This window comes from Gasterosteus aculeatus, chromosome 9 (assembly GCF_964276395.1).
Source record: "Gasterosteus aculeatus chromosome 9, fGasAcu3.hap1.1, whole genome shotgun sequence".
NCBI lineage: Eukaryota > Metazoa > Chordata > Actinopteri > Perciformes > Gasterosteidae > Gasterosteus > Gasterosteus aculeatus.
In genome coordinates, this window is record NC_135696.1 from 6570929 (window position 1) to 6591020 (window position 20092).

The 20092-nt window shown below is 44.6% G+C and overlaps 2 protein-coding genes across 2 annotated transcripts; one reads left to right on the forward strand and one right to left on the reverse strand.

Moving 5' to 3' along the window:
- Positions 1 to 38: 38 nt before the first annotated feature.
- npb (neuropeptide B) lies at positions 39 to 1529 on the forward strand. Its single transcript, XM_040185940.2, has 2 exons — positions 39 to 581; positions 1023 to 1529. The coding sequence occupies exons 1-2, from the start codon at positions 39 to 41 to the stop codon at positions 1149 to 1151; spliced, it is 672 nt and encodes a 223-aa protein (XP_040041874.2). The 3' UTR covers positions 1152 to 1529.
- On the reverse strand, positions 1473 to 19242 carry gnav1 (guanine nucleotide binding protein (G protein) alpha v1). Its single transcript, XM_040185882.2, has 9 exons — positions 18524 to 19242; positions 18236 to 18327; positions 14118 to 14210; positions 13357 to 13517; positions 11694 to 11822; positions 5615 to 5744; positions 5423 to 5494; positions 3682 to 3769; positions 1473 to 2671 (listed from the first exon to the last, which is right to left on the reverse strand). Exons 1-9 carry the CDS (start codon positions 18651 to 18653, stop codon positions 2481 to 2483), a joined length of 1086 nt encoding a protein of 361 aa, XP_040041816.1. The 5' UTR covers positions 18654 to 19242; the 3' UTR covers positions 1473 to 2480.
- Positions 19243 to 20092: the final 850 nt, after the last annotated feature.

A 20092-nucleotide genomic window follows, 5' to 3' on the forward strand; every position in this document is an offset into this window, starting at 1 on the left:
TCCGTGAACTAAGCACCTTTCAGCTGACCACTTACGTCATGACTTCCACAAACGTCGGAGAAGGAGTGATGTCCACATCTCAACCCCCCGCCCCCCCCCACACACACACACACACACACAGACGGATCACCCTCCGCCCACCACGTTTCCGATTCGACGCGCGTCCTGGGTCACGATACCGTCGCGCATGCATCCTATATAAGCAGCAGAAAGTTTTCCAGCCCAACATCCAAGTCGGCCCCCCTCGACCAACAACAGACGACATCGGCTGTGCGGTTTTATCCTTTTGCGTAAAAAGTACCAAGACGTTTCCAGACATGGAGAGGTCAGTCCGGTTCGCCGTGGTGTGCGTCGGCGTGTCTCTGCTCATCTGCTGCCATCCGGTCGAAGCTTGGTACAAGCAGTCCACCGGGCCCAGCTACTACTCGGTGGGTCGCGCCTCCGGCTTGCTGTCCGGTATCCGGAGGTCACCTTACGTGCGCAGGTCCGAGTCCGAAGAGGCGCTGATGGAAAGCGGGGAGACGGCGGGCAACAACCTGCTTCCAGAGACCGACAAGCAGATCTCCATCCTAAAGAGCATGGTAAGGACGGTGAAGGAGGTGCACGCTTTATTCCTGCTTTAGGCGGAGTTGTTATTGGTCAAACTAAGAAGAAGGCGCGGAGGAGGTTTCCTTTCAGTTCCATCAGTAAAAATAATAAACCATAAATGTTTGGAGATGAGGCAGGACATGTGTTGCTCTCATAAAGACGCGCGTTTGTGGAGAACAAAATGTTGAATCTCAAACAACTCTTGCGTAAAAGGGGCAAAGCAGCGAGCACGTCGAAGCGCAGACTGCAGCGGGAGTGAATTCAGATTTACCATTACGGACAAATACCAAATACAAATATGAGATGCGTAAACAACGGCTGCAGTCTATTAGTATGACCGCACTCAATGGTCGGGAGTGTAGTTATTTATAAATATATATAAAGTAGTATTATTGGTCTCTGGTTGGTTGATGTACATTCCTCTCCTCCTGCAGGCCATCTGCGTGAAGGACATCTCTCCAAACCTGAAGAGCTGCGAGCTGCTGCGGGACGGGACGGGCACCTTCCAGTGCAAGGCGGACGTCTTCCTCACGCTGGACTCCCTGGACTGCCTGTCCGCCTGAGGGCCGGTCCGACCTGCGTAGACAGTCCTGGTCCTCCGGGTGCGCTTCTCTGGACACCGAAAGGAGAGGAAAGGGGCGACGGAGCAGAGGAAAAGGCGATGAGGGGGGACGATGGACCGCTGCAGACTCTGAATGTTCTTATTTAAAAAAAAAAAAAAAAAAGGAATATTCAAACAATTGTTCCGTTTTACTTTGGTTGTGTAGACAGAAATGTGCGAGAGGTATTTGTTAAAACCATCTTCTTTCCATCTTTACTGTTTAACCACAGACCCTCCATTGCAAAAATGTATTAAATGTCCAGAAAGTTGACTGCACAGCAGATTTCCTGTAAAGTACTTTTATTTATTTTATCTATTAAAAAGAACAAACACTAGTAAACCTTTTTGCGTGGATTCAATTTGTCTTAAAAATAAGTGATCCACCACTGAGTTGAATACAGGTTTGTTTTTTTAACCTGCAGTTTCAGTACAAAGCAAAGTACAGACAAACACCATATAAGTGTGACGGTCAGACTTAAAGAGTTAAGACAATTATTCAGAAAGTGGAGAAAAGAAGAGAAGGAATATTTGTTAAGTTCATACACATATGAAGTCTTCAAATTACACAACGCAAAACCACTTCATCATAAAGGCACCTGGGGTGATTTTCTTTCATCTTCAGTATTTATAGCGGAGCATATCAGTCATAACCAGATCCTGTTTATTACTGGAGTCACAAAGCTGGTTTGAAGGCTCCCCAGAGCAAATAACTATCACATCAGTCAGACTCTGGCAAAGTCCCACACAATACAAACACGTAGGAAGCATCGCCCGGCAGGGATCCAGAGTGTGTGTGTCACACGATGAAACATCACAGCTTCAAGGAGGTTTCTTTACCTATTTCTTATATTAAAAACCAGTGAGTGGAGGTACAGATTACAATGAACCGGGTGCGAGAGGAGAAGTTAAACACAAACTGGGGGGGGCGTTGAAAGTGATCACGCCTCTGCAGTGAGGACGCAACGGACAAACACTAAATCATCACCCCCTCTCAGTCCTGCCCGCCCACAAACACACAAATAAACGGCATGTAACGAGACCTCCAAGTGTAACTTCACCATTCATAGTCTGATTTTGTAGAAAATACAAAATGCCTCAACACAAGGTTTCAAAAGTCATTGTTTTTAGGGTTCAACCCCCGAGAATCAAGCATCACAGGAGAAGAGTGTCAGAGCTCCAAGCTGCACCTGCACAGAGAAAACAAGTGTCTGGAGCTCGTGATCTTCATGTCGTTTATAACGAGCCATCCGGTGCCGAACGGCCCAATGGAGCGACGGACCTCCGCCGGCCCTTACAGGAGAGACACGGCCTCCAGGTTCTCTTTGACTATGGTGTCCATAACCACCTCGAAGACGACCTCGACGTTGGAGGTGTCCGTGGCCGTGGTGAAGTGGTGGTAGACGAGTTTGCTGGGAGCGGCGTTGAGCGAGAGGAAGGTGGCGGCGATGAAGCGGGCGGACGAGTCCACGTCGCAGTCTGCACCTGGGAGGAGACAATTTGGGTAACTTTAAGAAACAGAATTGATGATTTACGTGTATCATAAACTACTAGCGACAACAGGGAAAGGAGGACGGGCATCACACCAACCGTCACATCTGAACAACAAATGATGACACAAGAAACAAGTCACCAGGCAGCGATGGAAGAAGTATTCAGATCCTTTAATGTACTTAAAAGTATCAAAGTGAAATTCTTCACTCACCCGTTCAGACTCAGAGGGCTGTACTTTGTCTATAGTATGACTTTGTGTATCATTGTTACATTATTAATTATTTGAAAGAGCGTATGGTAAACGTTTAGGGAAAGACATCCTGTTTGTTGGGAGTGCAAACAGCTCAGATGTCTGGAACACTTTACTTGAGTAAATAAACTCTGTTCATTTCCACCACTGTTACTAGGAAAGATTTATTAAGCTGAAATCATTGGATAAATGTTTCAAACGTAGCTTTGCCACTCGAGGCGATAGTGGTAGAATGAGCAACGCAGAAAAAAAACTAAAGAAAACGTGAACATCGACAATTTTAGAATCATCTAGCATCAAAAACTGTGGTTAAAAAAAAATGCCATTTCATATAGTTTAATGATATTGCGAAACTATCCAGATGAAATGACACGGCGGGGTGTTGCCGTGAGGGAACATCAGATGAAAAGGGTCGGAGTGTGTTCCACTGGTCATCACATGAGAGGTCAGTGTGAACGGACGCTGCCGTCTGACCCCAATCACACGAGTTTTAGCATTTATATTGACATTTGCATGAGAGCAGAGGGGACCCTCGGATGTGGGGAGCGATCTGCCGAGCAGAGTGCACGGAAAAGAAGAAGAAAACGTATGGTTTATTATCAGTCTCGTTTTGTGTTTAAAAGCCTGTATACTCTGAATGGTGGACATTCTTTTTAATGTAATAAAGGTTTACTGAAATCAAGTAAAAAAGATGTCAAATTCAATAACACCCAATGTGAGCAGGATGGAATCAAATGTACATCAATCCTACCTTTGAACTGTGGCAGGTACAAACGCAGATGTCGCCCAGAGTGTAAAATCTTGTCTTGAAAAAGGTCGATCTTGTTCATGAATAAAATCTGCAATAAAAACACAAACACAGAACAAGCTCATCAGAAGTGGACAGCGTTTGCAGTGTGAAAGCAATGTATCTGTATGAATGAACAATGAAACAAAATACTTTTATTTTACAGTGACATCTATTGCTTTGCAGATATTTACCCAAAAGGTGAAAGTCGTTATCTGTGTGTTGAAACCAGCCCGCAGTGATGACAGCGGATCAATGAGCTCCATCCACTCCTCATTGTGCGATCAATCACTCGGCTACGGCTTCGTAAGTTTCTGGGACTCAACTTGTGCTCCTCTAACCATCACACCTCAAAAAAGGTACGGTTGGCTTTCTAGTCAGCCAATTAAAAACTACGGGCCAGTGTTGTCTTTCCCGTCCCCCTCGGATCGCAAAAACATACATGAAAAGAGGTAATGACGAGGGAGGGACGAGTAGACGTTCAAGGAACCGGATGCGGCGCGAGGCCCTGCGTGTGTAATGCGAGTGTTAATTGAGGTGAAGGTTACAAATTCCCCTCCCACGTTAAAAAGGTATCATTAAACACTTTTGTTTAATGAGCCTGTCGGCCGCGGTTACTTGCGGACCCCCCCCACACAAACACGTCACACACGCATTTAATTGCCCATTTGTCTCTAACGATGCCTTAAATAAAATGGTTTTATGAAAATATTACTGAAAGCGAATTTGGTGGGACACTTTCTTACTAAGATGTTCTGTTCCGTTGACAGACAGCAAATGTAATGCATGAAATACATCAAAACTGATGCTTGACCCTTTTTAATGCACAGGGATTGGAGTTTTTTCGGTAAAGGCGCGACCAGAAACGACGTCAGTGACAGGGTTGAGGAAAAGTTGCATAAAACAGAAAGTGACACCGAATTGTCTGTCAAGTGGGCTTTAAATGAGAGTTAAGTGGAATAAATTGAATAAGCTCGTTACACGCTGGTTTTAATGGGATCATTTACCGGAAAGGAAAATTGGAAAAATACAGAGAGGCTAAAATGTCGCCTCGCCAAAGCTCAGCCTAATTACAACTTGCTTTTTAATTAAGAGTGAGGGAGAACTACAGGACGAAACGATGGGCTGGGCCCTCTGCATGCCCGTGTGTGTGTGTCTCGTGTGTGGAAACCGCATTCATTAAACGCACTGGTATTATTCTTGTGTCTCAGGGTCAAAGAACAAATGGCGAGCAACAAAAAGAGTTTCCTTGTGTCAGCTCCATGTTTTCTGTCCACAGACTGAACAGTCAAACTGAATTGCATTTTCACTCTTCAGCGGGACCCTTTTTTTCCGGTTATTTAAGATACAGGCGATACTTGTGCACAGTGCGGCTTTGTTTTGGCTTATGGTCCTCATACTAGTGTTGCGTGTTAGCATCTTTACACTAAACACATTGTAGATGAGTGACATCTTGCCAAGGAGATACATTTTTTTTTTAAAAATCAGACGAGAAAATCCCTCTATTGTTGATCTGTTCATAACCGCGACAACCTTTTCAAGAGCAATTACAAATTCCTTTTAATCAAACTCTTCAGCTTTGGTCAAATTATCAACCAGATTTCTATGAATAAATTATCTTTTTTAGCGTCACTTAAATTTGGGAAACAATCGTTTTTGTGTGTCCTCTTCATTGTGAGGTGGAGGAAGTGAGAGAATATCTCACCACGGAGGTGCTGTGGAAGTAAATGTTGTTGCAGATGGAGGAGAACAGCTTCATGCTTTCCTGAAGACGATTCTGCAGAGAGGAGACACAAAGCATCACACGGCTGCAGAGGGGAACACAACGTGTGCCTTCCGGTTGCTCTGCACGGAGAGCATGAATGTTGGTGGAGGAGTTGTAGAGTGAAGCCTGTACCACGGAGGGGTCCTCCACCAGGGTCATGTCGTAACCGCTGAGCGCCACCACGAACAGGACGGCCCGGACATCCTCGAAACAACCGATCCACTTCCTCCGCTCGGTTCTCTGGCCTCCAACGTCGTACATCCTTCACACAGACAGGCGTCAAGTTAAAGATTTATCTAAAAAGAAAGTAATCTGAAAAAATATATATACATTAGTTGACTAATGACACATCCAGCAGACGAAGCATTAACCTGCAGCGGTGCATCTGCAGCCTGTTGAATGTCCACACACACACACACACACACAAAAAGTGACAGTAAAACAAAATAGTAAAGTTGTGGGTCATAAAACCAAAATGAGGAGCTGAAAGAAGCTAAAACACATCAATTATTAAAAGACACAAACAAACAAAAAGCTGTGTGACGTGTGCAGAGGCTCAGATAGATCCACGCTGTGATTGTGAATCCAGGTGCAATTGATTTAGAAAAAAAATAAAAAATCAACTCAGATAACAAGTTTCTTATCGAGGCGAAACATTACATGAAGTAATCAAGTCACGATTTCATTAAAAAGCAAGATTGCTTGTCTATCAATTCATCGCTCATTTGACATGGAAGGCAGCACTGGATTTAAGTCGTATAACAGCATGCGTGTGCTTGTGTGCAGGTACGCCGTATGACATCACATTGTGACTGACATGTCCTTTATCAGGATTCAATTCCCAGCAGAGACGTGTGAGCCGGTGCTGCGCTCGTGACCTTCCGTACCGACGGTGGAGCGTACGAGAGCGCCGAAGGGCAGCGCTCATCACTGGCAGATTGTATCGGCCAAGATATTCCTGGAATATGCCACGCAAGTGTTTTTCACTTCTCTGAAGACCGGTCTGCTTCCTTTTTCAATCATAACATTTCCCCCCCAGAGACAAATCACAACGCGGCAGCAAAGGAAGCGTTAAGGTCAAAGCTCTCCAAAAAGAATGAAAGCGAAAAACACAACAGGAGTAAGAGCACATGAGCACAGAGACGGATTAGTTTGTCCCACTTCACCCATTTTCAAAACCAGATGTGCTCCCAGATCTCCCACCTTCCATTGCAGCATCCATCGAGTTAATGCAGCGCTTTATTGAGAGGGGAAATGAACATGTGGAAACACGGACGCGCAAAGAGGGAAACAAACCGTGGAGGGGGTCGCAAAGCAAAGAGGAGGGAGGATTCCCGATAGAAATTTTCCGTGGAAAAATGATGTGCAACCCAGAACATGTCAGTGAAGTGGACACTTTATTACACAAACCCGCTCCCCAGCACATGTGCACGACATCACTCACACTCAACACACACCTCAATCCCCTCATAAGAGGACACCTGGGGCTTCAGGTTTGTTCTGATATATCTCTGATAACTCTGATATATCCGTTTATTACAACACGATTAGGATTTTGAAGCTCTTGGTACAGCTTGTACCAATCAGCCTGTATCCCACATCACACAGAACCACGTAATGTCATGGCACCTTCAAAGAGGCAAAATAATGTCGCTCCAGATCGTTTACCAGAGGAGTGAAACATCTACAAAAGGTCCTCATCTTATACTAAACCTCCGGACAGCCAGAGCCAAACGCTAACTACCATGACAGCATCGCGTTTCTACGACTGCACAAGCTTCAGTTGGAAATGTTGCAAACATTAATTGACAATTACAATTAAAATGGGTGTTCAAATTTCAATTAACGTTACGTTGTTTTGCGAACACCTTTTTTTTTCTTTTACACAAAAGATCAGGACTGTAGTCCGTCTATGGTGAAAGTAGGATCCATTATTTATAAAATTCTGTAGATGAAAACTGATTAAGCCAACTGAAAGCCAACATGTTCCAAACCTGAACCCCGTCTGTACATACAGTAAAAAGGCTTTTCCGTAAATGTGAAAACCGTAACGTCAGCTTACATCGCCTCTCCTGCTTTACGCTGTGCACCACGGCCCTTCCTGCACCATAAGTTCACCCTCATCAGCGGCGTCGGCATGCCAATTATCAGACCGGGCGAGGTGAACGATTCAGGAAAAGACCCACATCGTTATTACACTGACAGGTTAAAGGTCAAACAGGACGTTTGTATGCAAACTACGCCATGTCTGGGTTTAAAATTGTGAGACGCTATGCTCATTCACACACACACACACGTTTCTCATTTGCATGGACACGCTCATGCAAACCTGCACACACAGACGCAGTGAGCAGACGATGGCTCGAGGTCACTGCCTGCGTGGTTGATTAAGTGTTTGAACAGCAGGATAATAAGACCTGTTCTGTGGTGATTGAGGGGATAACTTTAGTTTTTTAATAGTGAGTAACATGAGCTTCAATTCCTGAGAATATGTCATTTAAAATTGTATTTATTCCAATAGAGGATGATAAGTGGAGATCAGTCTAACCCACTCGTTCATATACTAGAACAGCTTTTTTACAAAGATGAAAAGAAGAGGTGCACAAGGTAGAAAGGAAGAACGAGAACGACGGATGAGAGGATTGATTCCACTTTAACACGTGAGCGAGCAGCATTGAGGCGAAGGACTGATTGCACACTATTGTGCTGTGTGATCAGTCCGTCCCTCTTGCCATTTAATGTGAATTACCGGTATACAAATCATGAACATTTGGTCCCATTCATTACACATTATTCGTAGTATAAACTTCCACAGAAGGAACAGTGAAAGCACATTGTTAATGTGTTTTATTATGTAATTATGCTATGTAACGGATTCCTCACAGTACAAGTGTTTTCTAGTTAATGTGAGATGCAGCAATAAAGAGCATTCGTTATAGCTCAAATTAGGACTGTCTGAACCCATGTAAATATTCATCAACTACTATCTTTTTTTATGGAAAGCTCTCATGTCCATCTATGTTGAATAGTGTGCTCGCCTGTAGAATAATTTCACATTCATTTAACTTGATGCACATCCACAAAATATTCAACAAAAGTCTAAAGGCAGACTCAATTTATTTCCATTTCATTCTATATGAGATGTCGAAGTATACTGAAGCACCTTGAGTATGAAGCAACTGGTCATTTAACTGTGGGAGGCAGTTTCACATTGTGTCATCTACACGTGCAGCCTCAATATTTAAAAAATGAGACGCGGTCGTTTTCCTACACCTTTGATGAATAAACACGGATACCTTTCAAATGTTGAAATAAGAGTTTAATACTTTACAAATTTAGTCATAGAAATAGTAATTTTGCTCAAGAACGGTCATTAAAGATTTATAATCAACCATTGACAAGTAAAATATCAAAGCAGAATGGAATATACAATGACAGATGTTTGTCATATTGTCTTTGAACATGGAGATATTCTGCATTATCACAACGCCCCATCAACACCTGAGCTGTTAAACCCTGTATTGCACCTAATACCTATCGACACATTTCAGACTAATCATTAATTCCTGATCTTGTGCCAGAGAATGATAAGAGGTTTCAACAAAATAATAAGAAAAAGCTATAGAAAGGTAGGTAGTAAGAGGTAATAGTACACAAACGTAAAATAGTAAATCAGTAAGAGCTAGTCAAATAGGTAAACTAGAACAAAAAATAAATATTGAACATGATGTGGCCATTATTGTTTTCAGTGTCTTATGTTTCAAACGTCCTTCCTGCAGAATGGGGAGGACGCAGCAACGCTGGTTTCAGGTACTATGCACCTTTCAAAAGGTGATGAACTGCACACTGCGGTTGTGTAATCTTTCTGGGGATTTTTAAGCTTTATTATCTGATGTTTTTATTAATTAACTGCTTTTAATTTCTTGTTGTTGTTGATGCGCTTTTGTTCTTGTGAACTTTCTTGTTCTCAGGTGGGGGAAATAAAAAGATGAAATCAATGAAGACTCTTTTCATAGTAGTTTTACGAAACTAAGTCTGAATGGAAAAACTCAAGCTCACTTTCTGATAAACTCTCCTTTTCTCTAAATCCCCTTAATATCTCTTTTGTTTCAAATAATTACATTGACTTATGCTAAGCTCTTCATCAACCCCACGGGCTTGATCTCACACACACACACACACACACACACACACACACACACACACACACACACACACACACACACACACACACACACACACACACACACACACACACACACACACACACACACACACACACACACACACACAGGCTACTCAAATGATTAAAAACCTCAATCAACAAGCTTTCTCTACCTGTCGGGCGCGACCCTCTCGTGAGCCGCAGTAATATTACAGGTATTAGATGGGGAAATTATTTTACTTTATTGAGAACTTCCCACATTAGAAAAGTACAAAGTACACAGACTGCTGCAATCTGGTTCACTTTGAAAGCGATTGCATTTTTTTAATCCACCATTTGAAAAACGCCAGATGGAGGAGTCACAAAACGTCAACATAAGGTTTTGTTGGGCCGGTGGAGCATAAACATTTTCCTTCTCCAAAGTGGGTCGTGAGTCGTGTCCGAAAAAGTTTGAACGCCGCTGCTCTACAGTGACGCAAACAGTAAGACTGAAGTAAAAGCTGTGCTGCAGAACAGATACGGTAAAACTTTTCCTGGTCTGAAATACTGTCAAATAGCCAAGAACACTGAAGCCAGTAGCAGACGTAAGAGCAGCGTTTAGATTTGACACAATTACCCGTGACGGCGTTCACCTGCTGACAAACTGACTCGCTCTACAATGTTTGTATGCTAAACAGAGATCTTATGAAAAGTTCACCCAACGCGCTTTATCATTTTAATTCCCTATAAGTTGTGACGTGGAGCGCGGACGGTGGACAGCTTGTTATTGTGGTAGAGGAGAGGAGCTCCTCGGGTAGACATTACCAACAATGAAGAGCAATCGCATTTGCTCTAAGTGACACACACAATAAAATCCTTTAGTCCTTTAACCCTGTATCCACGCACCATTGGTCTCCTTATGAAACCAAACGCTGGAAAATCCCACCCGATCCCCCAAGCTGCTGCCAGCCAACACACTAAAAGCAGCCCTCCAGATATTCTCTTCTACGGATCACAAATATTTAGTGTCAATTTGTCCAAACACACAAAGAACTGACAATATTCCCATCAGCATCAGCGTAGTTTGCGTTTAGTGTCTGTGCGCCTGCATGTTAAACAAAGGTGACGGGATAAACACCATTCCTGTGTATCAGTGTGTTCACATCAGAGAGTGTTGATGTGTTCAGATTTCTTTCAAGGATTTCCTTAAATTAAGAGTTTCTAAATATATTACAAATATAATACAATCACTCTCCAGTCAGTTCTCCAACATGAGGATTTTGTTAAATTAGGTTCACAAAATCCTCTTGTACAGTTTGTTGTTTCTCTACTTTTACAAGTTTCAACACATATAATTCCAAGGAACTGACCCCGGAACAGTTTTTCAACTCCATATAGGCCTACCACTGCCATTTAAATGTATTTCAATTTTTAATTATCGACTTCCCCCTCAACTATGACATTGCGAATGTCAGCAGCAAGTATATGAAACCGTTTTCTTCAGTAAATGTAACTACTTCCAGTTTTGATTCCAAGCTGCGATAATAAAACAAGACCAACAAAATCCGGCTTTTAGAACAGTGTGTAGAAATTGTGATTTTGGGCTTTTTTTTATGCTGGTTTTGAAGCATCAGTCAGGCGGCAGATTAATCAAGTTCATCAATATCCGACAAAACCATCCGCAGCTTCAGCAAGTACGGTTCAGACATCGAGAATAGTGACGTATTACGGGGCATCGACTCATTGATCGGAGGGGAATATTGTCCCCCGGCATCAGCTTCGGGGGAGAGGGGGAGGGGGGTCGGGTACCTGCACTCTGCTTCCTCGCTGATAAGAAGCAGCCACTCGTGCTGTGTCGGTATACGTGAAAGCCCAACGACAGGCGCCATGTGGACGTATTGAACGCAGCCGCCCCGCGCGTCTGTAGACGGAGATAAGCGTGCCGCGGCTAAAAGGAGTGAAGTGAGTCGGTGCGACAGGCGCTTGTGGAGAAGTTCAGCTCGGCGTGAGTCATCGCTCATATGCGCCCTTACTCTGCGCTGGTAAGTCTCAACCAAAGGCGTCTACCTGAAAATGAGACGGTTGACTTTGAACTGCGTCTCGATCACGCCGGTCGTCCTCAGCCGTACTCGCAGGACGTCCGTCTCCGTGGGCACGTAATCTGGAGACGTGATGCGGGTCAGGTTCTGAAAGAAACTGTGCAACCAGGAAAAAGAGGGGGGGGGAGTAGAGGAAGGAAAACTTAATGACCTGCAACCAACTTGAGATCAAAAGAGAATCGTGTATTAGTTGCTGGAGTCTCACACATTGTGTGTGTGTGTGTGTGTCGTGGTACTCGGATGCCAGGTGGCGGGCAGAGCGTGCAGTGATAACGCTGTGGACCCGGGGGGGGGCGCAGCCCCTCATCACCATGAATATTCACACTGTTGTTTACCATAATAAACACACTGAGGCGAAGCTTTCGAACACAGATTAACTATTAAGTCAGCTAAGGTGTAATCGACTGGATCATGTGTGCGCGCTCAGTGAAATGTGAGCTTTTTACACACGTAGACACAAACAAACACACAGGCAGTGACGTCTCTGCCTGCCTCAAAGTGACCGTGACATTCTCCGCTAGTCATCCTGCATCAGTTTCTTGCATAGGGACGCGCATCCCGTGGCTCGAATGACCCACTGCCTGCCGGACGCCGCACGCTGGCAGCTTCTGTTGTGTACTTGTGTATTTGTGAGGACCATTCTGAGCTTTAGAGAAAGAGGTCATCTCTCACTTGACTACATTTTGGCCAATCCCACAACAACAGTTAGAGACCTGCTGGTGTGGATGGTGAAGAAAGCTGCAGCTAAAAACGGAAATTTCCCTCAGGAGTTACAGACCAAAAAAAAGAGAATATTGGACTTGCATCCATCAGGTGGAAAGGGACTCAACTTAAAATTACAAATTGTTTGATATGTTAATATCATCTTTAAGATGTCTAAAGCCGCTCTGAAATGTTTGTAACAATCCCTGATTTTACAAGACAAAGAACTTCTAAGTACATTCAGTAAGGGGAGTAAAGTAATTGATGTGAAGGTTTGTTCAATCGTCTCAGTAATAATACCAATTAAAAATGATTGCCTTACTACATGAATAAAATCCAAGTTGGATTTAATTGGAAAATCCCTTAAAAGTTAAGATAAGGATATGGAACATGTATTATTTCAATGAGGGTCCTTACAAATATAGAAGTATAAACACGTGTGTGCGTGTGATGTTTGGTGGTTCTCAGTGGGAACCAGGGAGGCTGTCGGTGTGGATAACCCCAGAGCGCAGGCCTCTCGCTGGGGTGGAGGATGAGAACCGACAGCCTCCCGTTGGGTCCGAGCTCCGCCTTACACACGACGTCCTTTCCACAGTCACATCTTCATCCTCATCCTCACCTCTTTACTTATTTTCAAACATTCACAGTAATCTACGTGTGAGCTTTTTTTTTTTCTTCTAACCTTGCTCTGCATCCCAAACCATCATAGATCCAACTCGCGCACCTTTTTTTAAAGACGTTAAATGTGTGCTAATGCTAGAATGCCTATGAAGGTGTAATTACCAATTGTGAGTGGAGAGGTTACTTTCCTCTCCACTCCCCAGACTCTCATTCCCAGTGACAGCGAGCACACGGCCGAGCAGGTCATCAGCAGCCGCTAATTGGACCCCTGCATCTCCCCGGCACAGCGGCAGTGTGTGTGTACTCACTACAGGGCCGAGTCATTGAGCTCGTACTCGTATCCCCGGGCCGCCGCCGCCCTCACCCCCTGGTCGGCCAACAGACAGGACAGGGCGTGACCAAGGAAAGGAAACAGCACCGTGTCCTCGTCGAAGCAGCGCCCGCATGACAGGACGGAATGGGCGTGGACCTGCAAGGAGAGACGGAGACAGATATGTGGATGGATGGACGGCTGGTCAGGAAGGAGTCGGGGCAGATGGAAAAGAGGACGAGGAAAAGAGTCCGGCTTGGCGCTCAGGACTCGGTAATTGTTACGGATGGATAACTATATGGGTGTACACGCAAAGACGTTTGAAAAAGCCCATGCACACACACACACACACACACACACACACACACACACACACACACACACACAGATACATACATACACACCATGGTGAGATTTAATAGAGGAAATCATTTGGTCATCATCTCCCGGCAAGATGTGCCGAGTGTGCGGACAGTCTTTGAGTTTGATAACTAAAGTTCAATTCAAATTGAAACTCGCAATCCAGTCGTCGACGGAGCCTAGCACTCCGCTCTCGTGCCTTCATATACGTGTGTGTGTGCGTGTGGTGCCAGATGCAGCAGCTGTGGCTGCAGTGCTGAGATGCTGCTCTCTAGTGGAGATCTGGTGCAGTGAACCAGAGACGAGGAGCACGATGGCAAAGACAAAGACCAGAGGGAGTGAAGCATTTGATAGAAATGATGAAGACAAAATGTAAAAAAAAGGTATAAAATAAAATACCTTGTTCCTGGTGTTGGCCAGGTTGATCCGAAGGACGCCCATGCCATGGAGGACAAACTTCATGGAGGTTAGGAGGTTATCCAGCACTGCAGGCTGCCGAAGATCAATGGTCAATGGTTAAGTTCATGAACAGCCATGGCAACGGGAAAAACGCAAATTCATCATTTTGAACAACTATTGAAAACCAACATTTTTGGAAATACCTTTACTCACTTTTTTGCAGAGTGTGAAGATAAGACTGATAACGCTCTCATTTTAAACATGAATATGAGTGGACTTTAGCACACACACACACACACACAGGTCTGTGTGTTCTATCACACCCCGTGGATCAGGGATCAAATCCTGTGAGTGAGCGTGCCGTGTAATTCACGTGAATTAAACTCATAACTCTGGTTTAGTGCCTGATGAGAGGGACTCCTGCAGAGTCTGAACGTGTGTATGCGTATGTGTGTGTCTGTGTGTGTGTGTGTTATCCTCTTCGTCACTCTCCTGCCAGCTAAAGATAAGCTTCACATTCCATCACGGTCTGGCCGCTCTTCTCTCTCGGTGTGTGTTTCAGTGTTCAGACTGAGATGCGTTGCTCTCTAAGTGACATGCGCAGCGAGAGATAATTCCCTGCGTTGACAGGGCTTCATCTTCTGGAGGGGGGGGGGGCTGAGCTAAGGGCCGCTCAAATCACGTCTTCAGGGACATTTCGGGGGAACCTCGGCTGACGGGGACGCATTGATTTGTGTGGGCAAATAAACAGCTTGCCACACTCCCTCTGCCTCATCATCTCGGCATCTGCTCGGATATGCAATTCCATACAACACCGGATATGTTCCATCATAACAGCATTCTAATAGCATTACAAACAATAACTACTGGATGTTGCATGGTGCTGATCATAGGTTTTATGAGCATAAACCATGCAGATGGTGATATAAGGGTGATGCACTCTTAACGGTAGTTACGGGTCAGTTGACACAGATGGTTTGAATCCCACTTCTGCTCAGGGTATTCAAAGCACACAATTAGCCCGGTTAAACAGAACATATATTTAATTGGGCCTGATAAAAATTGAAGGGAGCGTCGGAGCTTTGTAGGGGACTGCTGGTAAATGTGTCATTTCATTAAGGATCAATCAAGGCTCGTTTAGAACATTTGAAGGATTTAAAAAAAAAAAAAAAAAAAGTGAAACAGATTAATTACTGCCTTTCTCTTCTGTCCATTCAGTTGGTTCATTCTTTCCTTCCTTCCTTCCTCTATCTTTGTCCTCCGTCGCAATAGTTTCCAGGATCCTCCCTTTCTGACTGAAGACTTGCTTTGGTTTTGTGTTGCTGCAGCAACTTTTGTGTACCAATCAACTGGTTCCAAATATTGCAACACTACCAGACGGCTACGTTACCCCTCATATACAAACACTGGCCATTCTTTTTACATACCAATGTGCACACGCACGCACGCAATCTACATCCACCATCACACCGTACGTCACCTCTGTGGCAGTGTAGTGTAAAAATACACCCCTAAGTGTGCGTGTCCGTTTACCAGGAAGTGCAACACACACACACACCACAGTTTGAAGCCTTGTGGGAGCCTTATTGTACAACTCCCATTAAAAGCAGTGAAACCTCTAAATCCACCCAGATACACTGGACTATTGTTCATACCTGCTCGCTGAACCCAGAAAACCAACAGTCATTAGCAGTGGTCTTGTGTCAGAGCAATTTACTACCGAAGTAGAACAACAAAGAACGCAGCTGAACGGACGATGGTCTGGTATTTAATTATTAACCAAAAGCTGTTCCGCTAACAATGTATAACTAACTATCTGAGAACGATCCCTGATTCACAAACCTATCCGTCAAACAAACGCCTGAATCAACAAAAAGATTCTTGGCTCGGGAATACAAATTCAGCTCAGAAATGTCACGCATTGCCGCATTAATTTGCGCACACACAGACACACACACACACAAAGCCTCACTTTTGTTGATCCACAGTTGTGTGCATTGGAAGAGAATGAGGGGAAATAACACCACGGCCTCGGGCTGCAAATAAAGGAGGGATGAGACAAAGAGGAGCCAGCTTCCTACATTTCTTCCACTCCAACAGGCCGTCACGGTCCTAACGCAATGCAAACACAACGGCAGGACAACAGCCCGACCAGACAGGGAAAGGGAGAGACGGGGCTGTTCTCCCTGCGCCTTCAGTGGAAATGTGATGGAACAGATAGCGTGCAGCAGCAGCAGCAGCAGCAGCAGGGATTACCTGTCCGGTTCCAGACAAGCTCCGGGGGGTTCAATGCTAAACCGGTCAAGATAGCAGGAAGAGAAACAAATGCACACGTGGAACAATATGCACACAGGCCAGATAATAAAGAACTGAGAGAGGTGTGTGTGTGTGTGTGTGTGTGTGTGTGTGTGTGCGTGCTGGAGTGATCAGGAAAAGGGAAGGGCAGGTCTGGGAGTTAGTCTCATTTTTTCCAAAACAAGGGCGTCACCTGAGAACAAAGGCGAAACTAACTGACAGCGCGGACAACAAAAGAGAGTTTGACTACTGGCATTTAACACGTGTTCACACGCGTGTGCATGCTTGAACGTGTAAGAAAGATTTGCGTACTGCTAAGATTATTCCTAATGCAGCCGTAGTCAAGCGATGAAAAACGTTTGAGCTTTTTAGAAGCTTTGCGAACGATGAAAACGTTCAATAACTGGGCATCATTTACAAAGACCCCGTTAGCCGCCATGGGGGGGAGATGAGCTTCTTCTTTTTCAATTGAAGTGTCTCGTCATCTTTGAAAAGGATTGTTGTGGAGTTTGGTGTGGATACTCAGGATCTCCTCAGGGCTGTTTGCGTTTGGGGGTGATCATCAGGTAAAAACGAGTCATAGTCCAATACTTGAATAATTAATTCACATCGACATTCACTGCAGCTGCGCTTTTCGGTGAGTGTTGTTTAGCAAAGTCTTCACAAGTGATGATGGTGAATGAAGTAACCCATGTTGTTATTGTGAGCATGTTAGTACGCTAATGATAGCATCTTGCTTCTTCAGCCTCACAAATCCACTTTCATCACTGCAGACATTAACCAGTAGTCTGGTTTGTTACTAGTAGCAGTTTTTGGACTAATATTAAAAAAAATAAAAGCATATTAAATGTTGTCAAGCAGCAATGTAAAAATGTTCCTAAATAAAGTCTGAAATAAATGTATACAGTAAGACTGTAACTGTTTATTTAAATTAAGGATAAAATACCATGATAATGAACCAGTGAATCGATACCAACTTGAGGTACTTTTAGGCTTTTTTTTTTTTTTTTTTAAACATCCCAGCTGCCAGTACAGACAACTGGGACCGTCATGTGTCACAGCAGGGCCTGGGTTCATAATCCTGACAATGAGCGAATGCAAAAAAAAAAAGGTTTTGCCAAAGTTTGACAGTGTTTTGAACACAAAGGGGGAATTGACTTTGTTCAAAGTTTGCCTTGTCACTGCGTTGCAGTGAGAGCATGAACCTGCAGCAGGATGAAGACAAAGAAAAGCCTTCTGTCGCCACACAACCCTCATGTGAATGCATGACAGGAAAACATATAGAGTAGTACAGAGCGAGGGGAGGGGAAACGAGGTAAAACTATAAAAGGAAGGGGGGTGTGGGGAAAGACGGGGATTCAATCCAAACAAGCTAGTGTGTGTGTGTGTGTGTGTTCAACCATTTCCATTCTCCAAACCGCTTGTATGATGGAGAAATCAGGCTTCCGGTTGCTCACAGACACACAAAGCCAGAAAAAAAACACTGCGTCCCAACTTGGATGTGACTAAGCCTCGTTTTCCATCTCATCTCCGGTTCACCTGCACCGACTCCACATCTTTCACTGCGCCTGCTGCAAATACCTGGCTTCGCTTTGCTGGAGTCAAGTATATGAAACTGTGCCATGACGACAACATAAACAAATGACATCTTGATGGGTTAAAAGAATACACCAGCTTTACCACTTCCCCTCAGAGGGATTTAACTGCTATCCTGTGTCGTTCTTCTGGAAACCAAACACCGAGTCTACTGTAGACTAGCAAACGGTTACCCGATCAAATGGAGACATCAGGCTGCAGAGTGAACCTGTGTGTGCATTTCCCACCTTGAAGCTGCAGAGCTCTTGCTTGGTGAAGCCGTGGCTGTGAATGATCTTCATCTGTTTGACCAACGTGCTTTTACCGCTCTCAGCTGCACCTGAAGGGAGTTGGAAAGGTGTCAAACTGGGACTTTCTTTCAACGCAGTGGTAATGAATTTCATTAGTTTCATCATCGAGTCTACGAAGGTGCAAATCAAAACAAGTGGACATTGTATACTATCATGCAACGTGCACGCCAGTGCAGAGGAAACATCCGTGAGGTGACCTGAAGGTGTGCAAGTCGTCAGTCTCACCTAGCAGGAGTATTTTAACCACATTCATCTCCCGCTTGGCGCACTCGTACAGGTCTCGGTCTATCTCGGCACTGTGTGTCCTCGCCTTCTTCTGCTCCTCTGTGACTTCGGTACCGAGGCACAGTCCCATCCCGAGCGCTCATCTCCTCCCCGGACCTCCGGCCTGAGAGGAAAGACGGAGGCGGCGAGTCCACGCTAGAAGCTGCAGGTTCTTTACCCTTGACTTTAGAAAGCAGGAAGGTTTCCGGCCGCCTGCGAACGCATCGCTCCTCAAAGCGCACGGGCGCATTCGCTTCCACGCATCGGTCCGGTGGCTTTTTGGCGTTTCCTTCCCCGCGGTAGATCGGAATGTCTGCTTAACTCTTCAGCGAAGCGCGTTTCAAGTCGTGAAAAAACTAAACAAAGCAAAAAAACAACACATTTAACTGTTGTCCCCGTGCGCCACCGCGGTTCAAAATGCGCCCTACCGCCTTGGCAAGGAGCCGAGGCGATCCCAAAAGCGCCTCCTCCTCCTCCTCCTCCTCCTGCCCGCGGTGCAGCCTGCTGCACGGATGGAAAAGTTTAGGACTTCCCTGGGAAGTGACGTCCCGAGACAAAAATACGCTGAATACGCGATTTCACCTGTGCGGGACAAGGAACGGATTCAGTGAAGCTTCATCCCCTCAAGTGGAGCAAAGCAACCGAGCAATTTAAGAAAAGTACCTCCAGTTACGTTTTCTACACATTCGCTATTATATAATTGAACTAATAGAAATATAAAATAAAAGCCCGTGCAATCACACACAGGTGCTGTCAATCATCACGGACGATGGTGTACTATGACTCGTACACACCACGGGTGTCTTTTGAGGAACTAAATACAAGACCAGAACTATTTTTTTTTAAATGTTGCTAAATAAAAACTTCTGTCGTGATCGTTTATTATTCTTCGGCAATCCTTACATTAAAATGTCTTTTACAGTCGTTTCTATCATAAGCCCTTCAGATAAATGGCCCGATAATAGTAAAATCAACAATGCACAACAAGTGGTTAGGACATTGGTTCCCTCTGGAATGAATGTTAATCTTCACTATGTGGAGAGTGAGATCTTGATGTTTCTGTATCATTCAGCTGAGTGAATGGGTCCTTCCTGCAGAAGCTCCTCCAGTACCCTCAGGCTGCAGGATTAAAGGCTCTTTGTGTTTGTAACGAGGGGACAGTTTGCGGTTTTTGTTCAAATCTGAGAGCAGAGTAAACAAGACAGATGGGATTTAGCCGTTTCTGAGCGGCTGTGGCCTCATTTCACAAACTCAGTGAACTGTGACAATGTGCTGATCCAACAAAGATTTCATCAGGCTGCACACATGAAGCTGTAAAACAGACATCCAATGACACCTAATACCGTTTATCCTTTAAAGGGGGGGTCGATGCGTGGCAATATAGTGTTTGAAAGGTTGTGGAAATTCCCATCTACTATTGAGTAACTAATCACTAAATCTTGTCAGTCTCACACGGTTTATAATTCACCTTGGAGTAATTTGCTTCGTGTAACAACAAGAAAGGCGATTCACAAATGTTTGCAGAAGCAG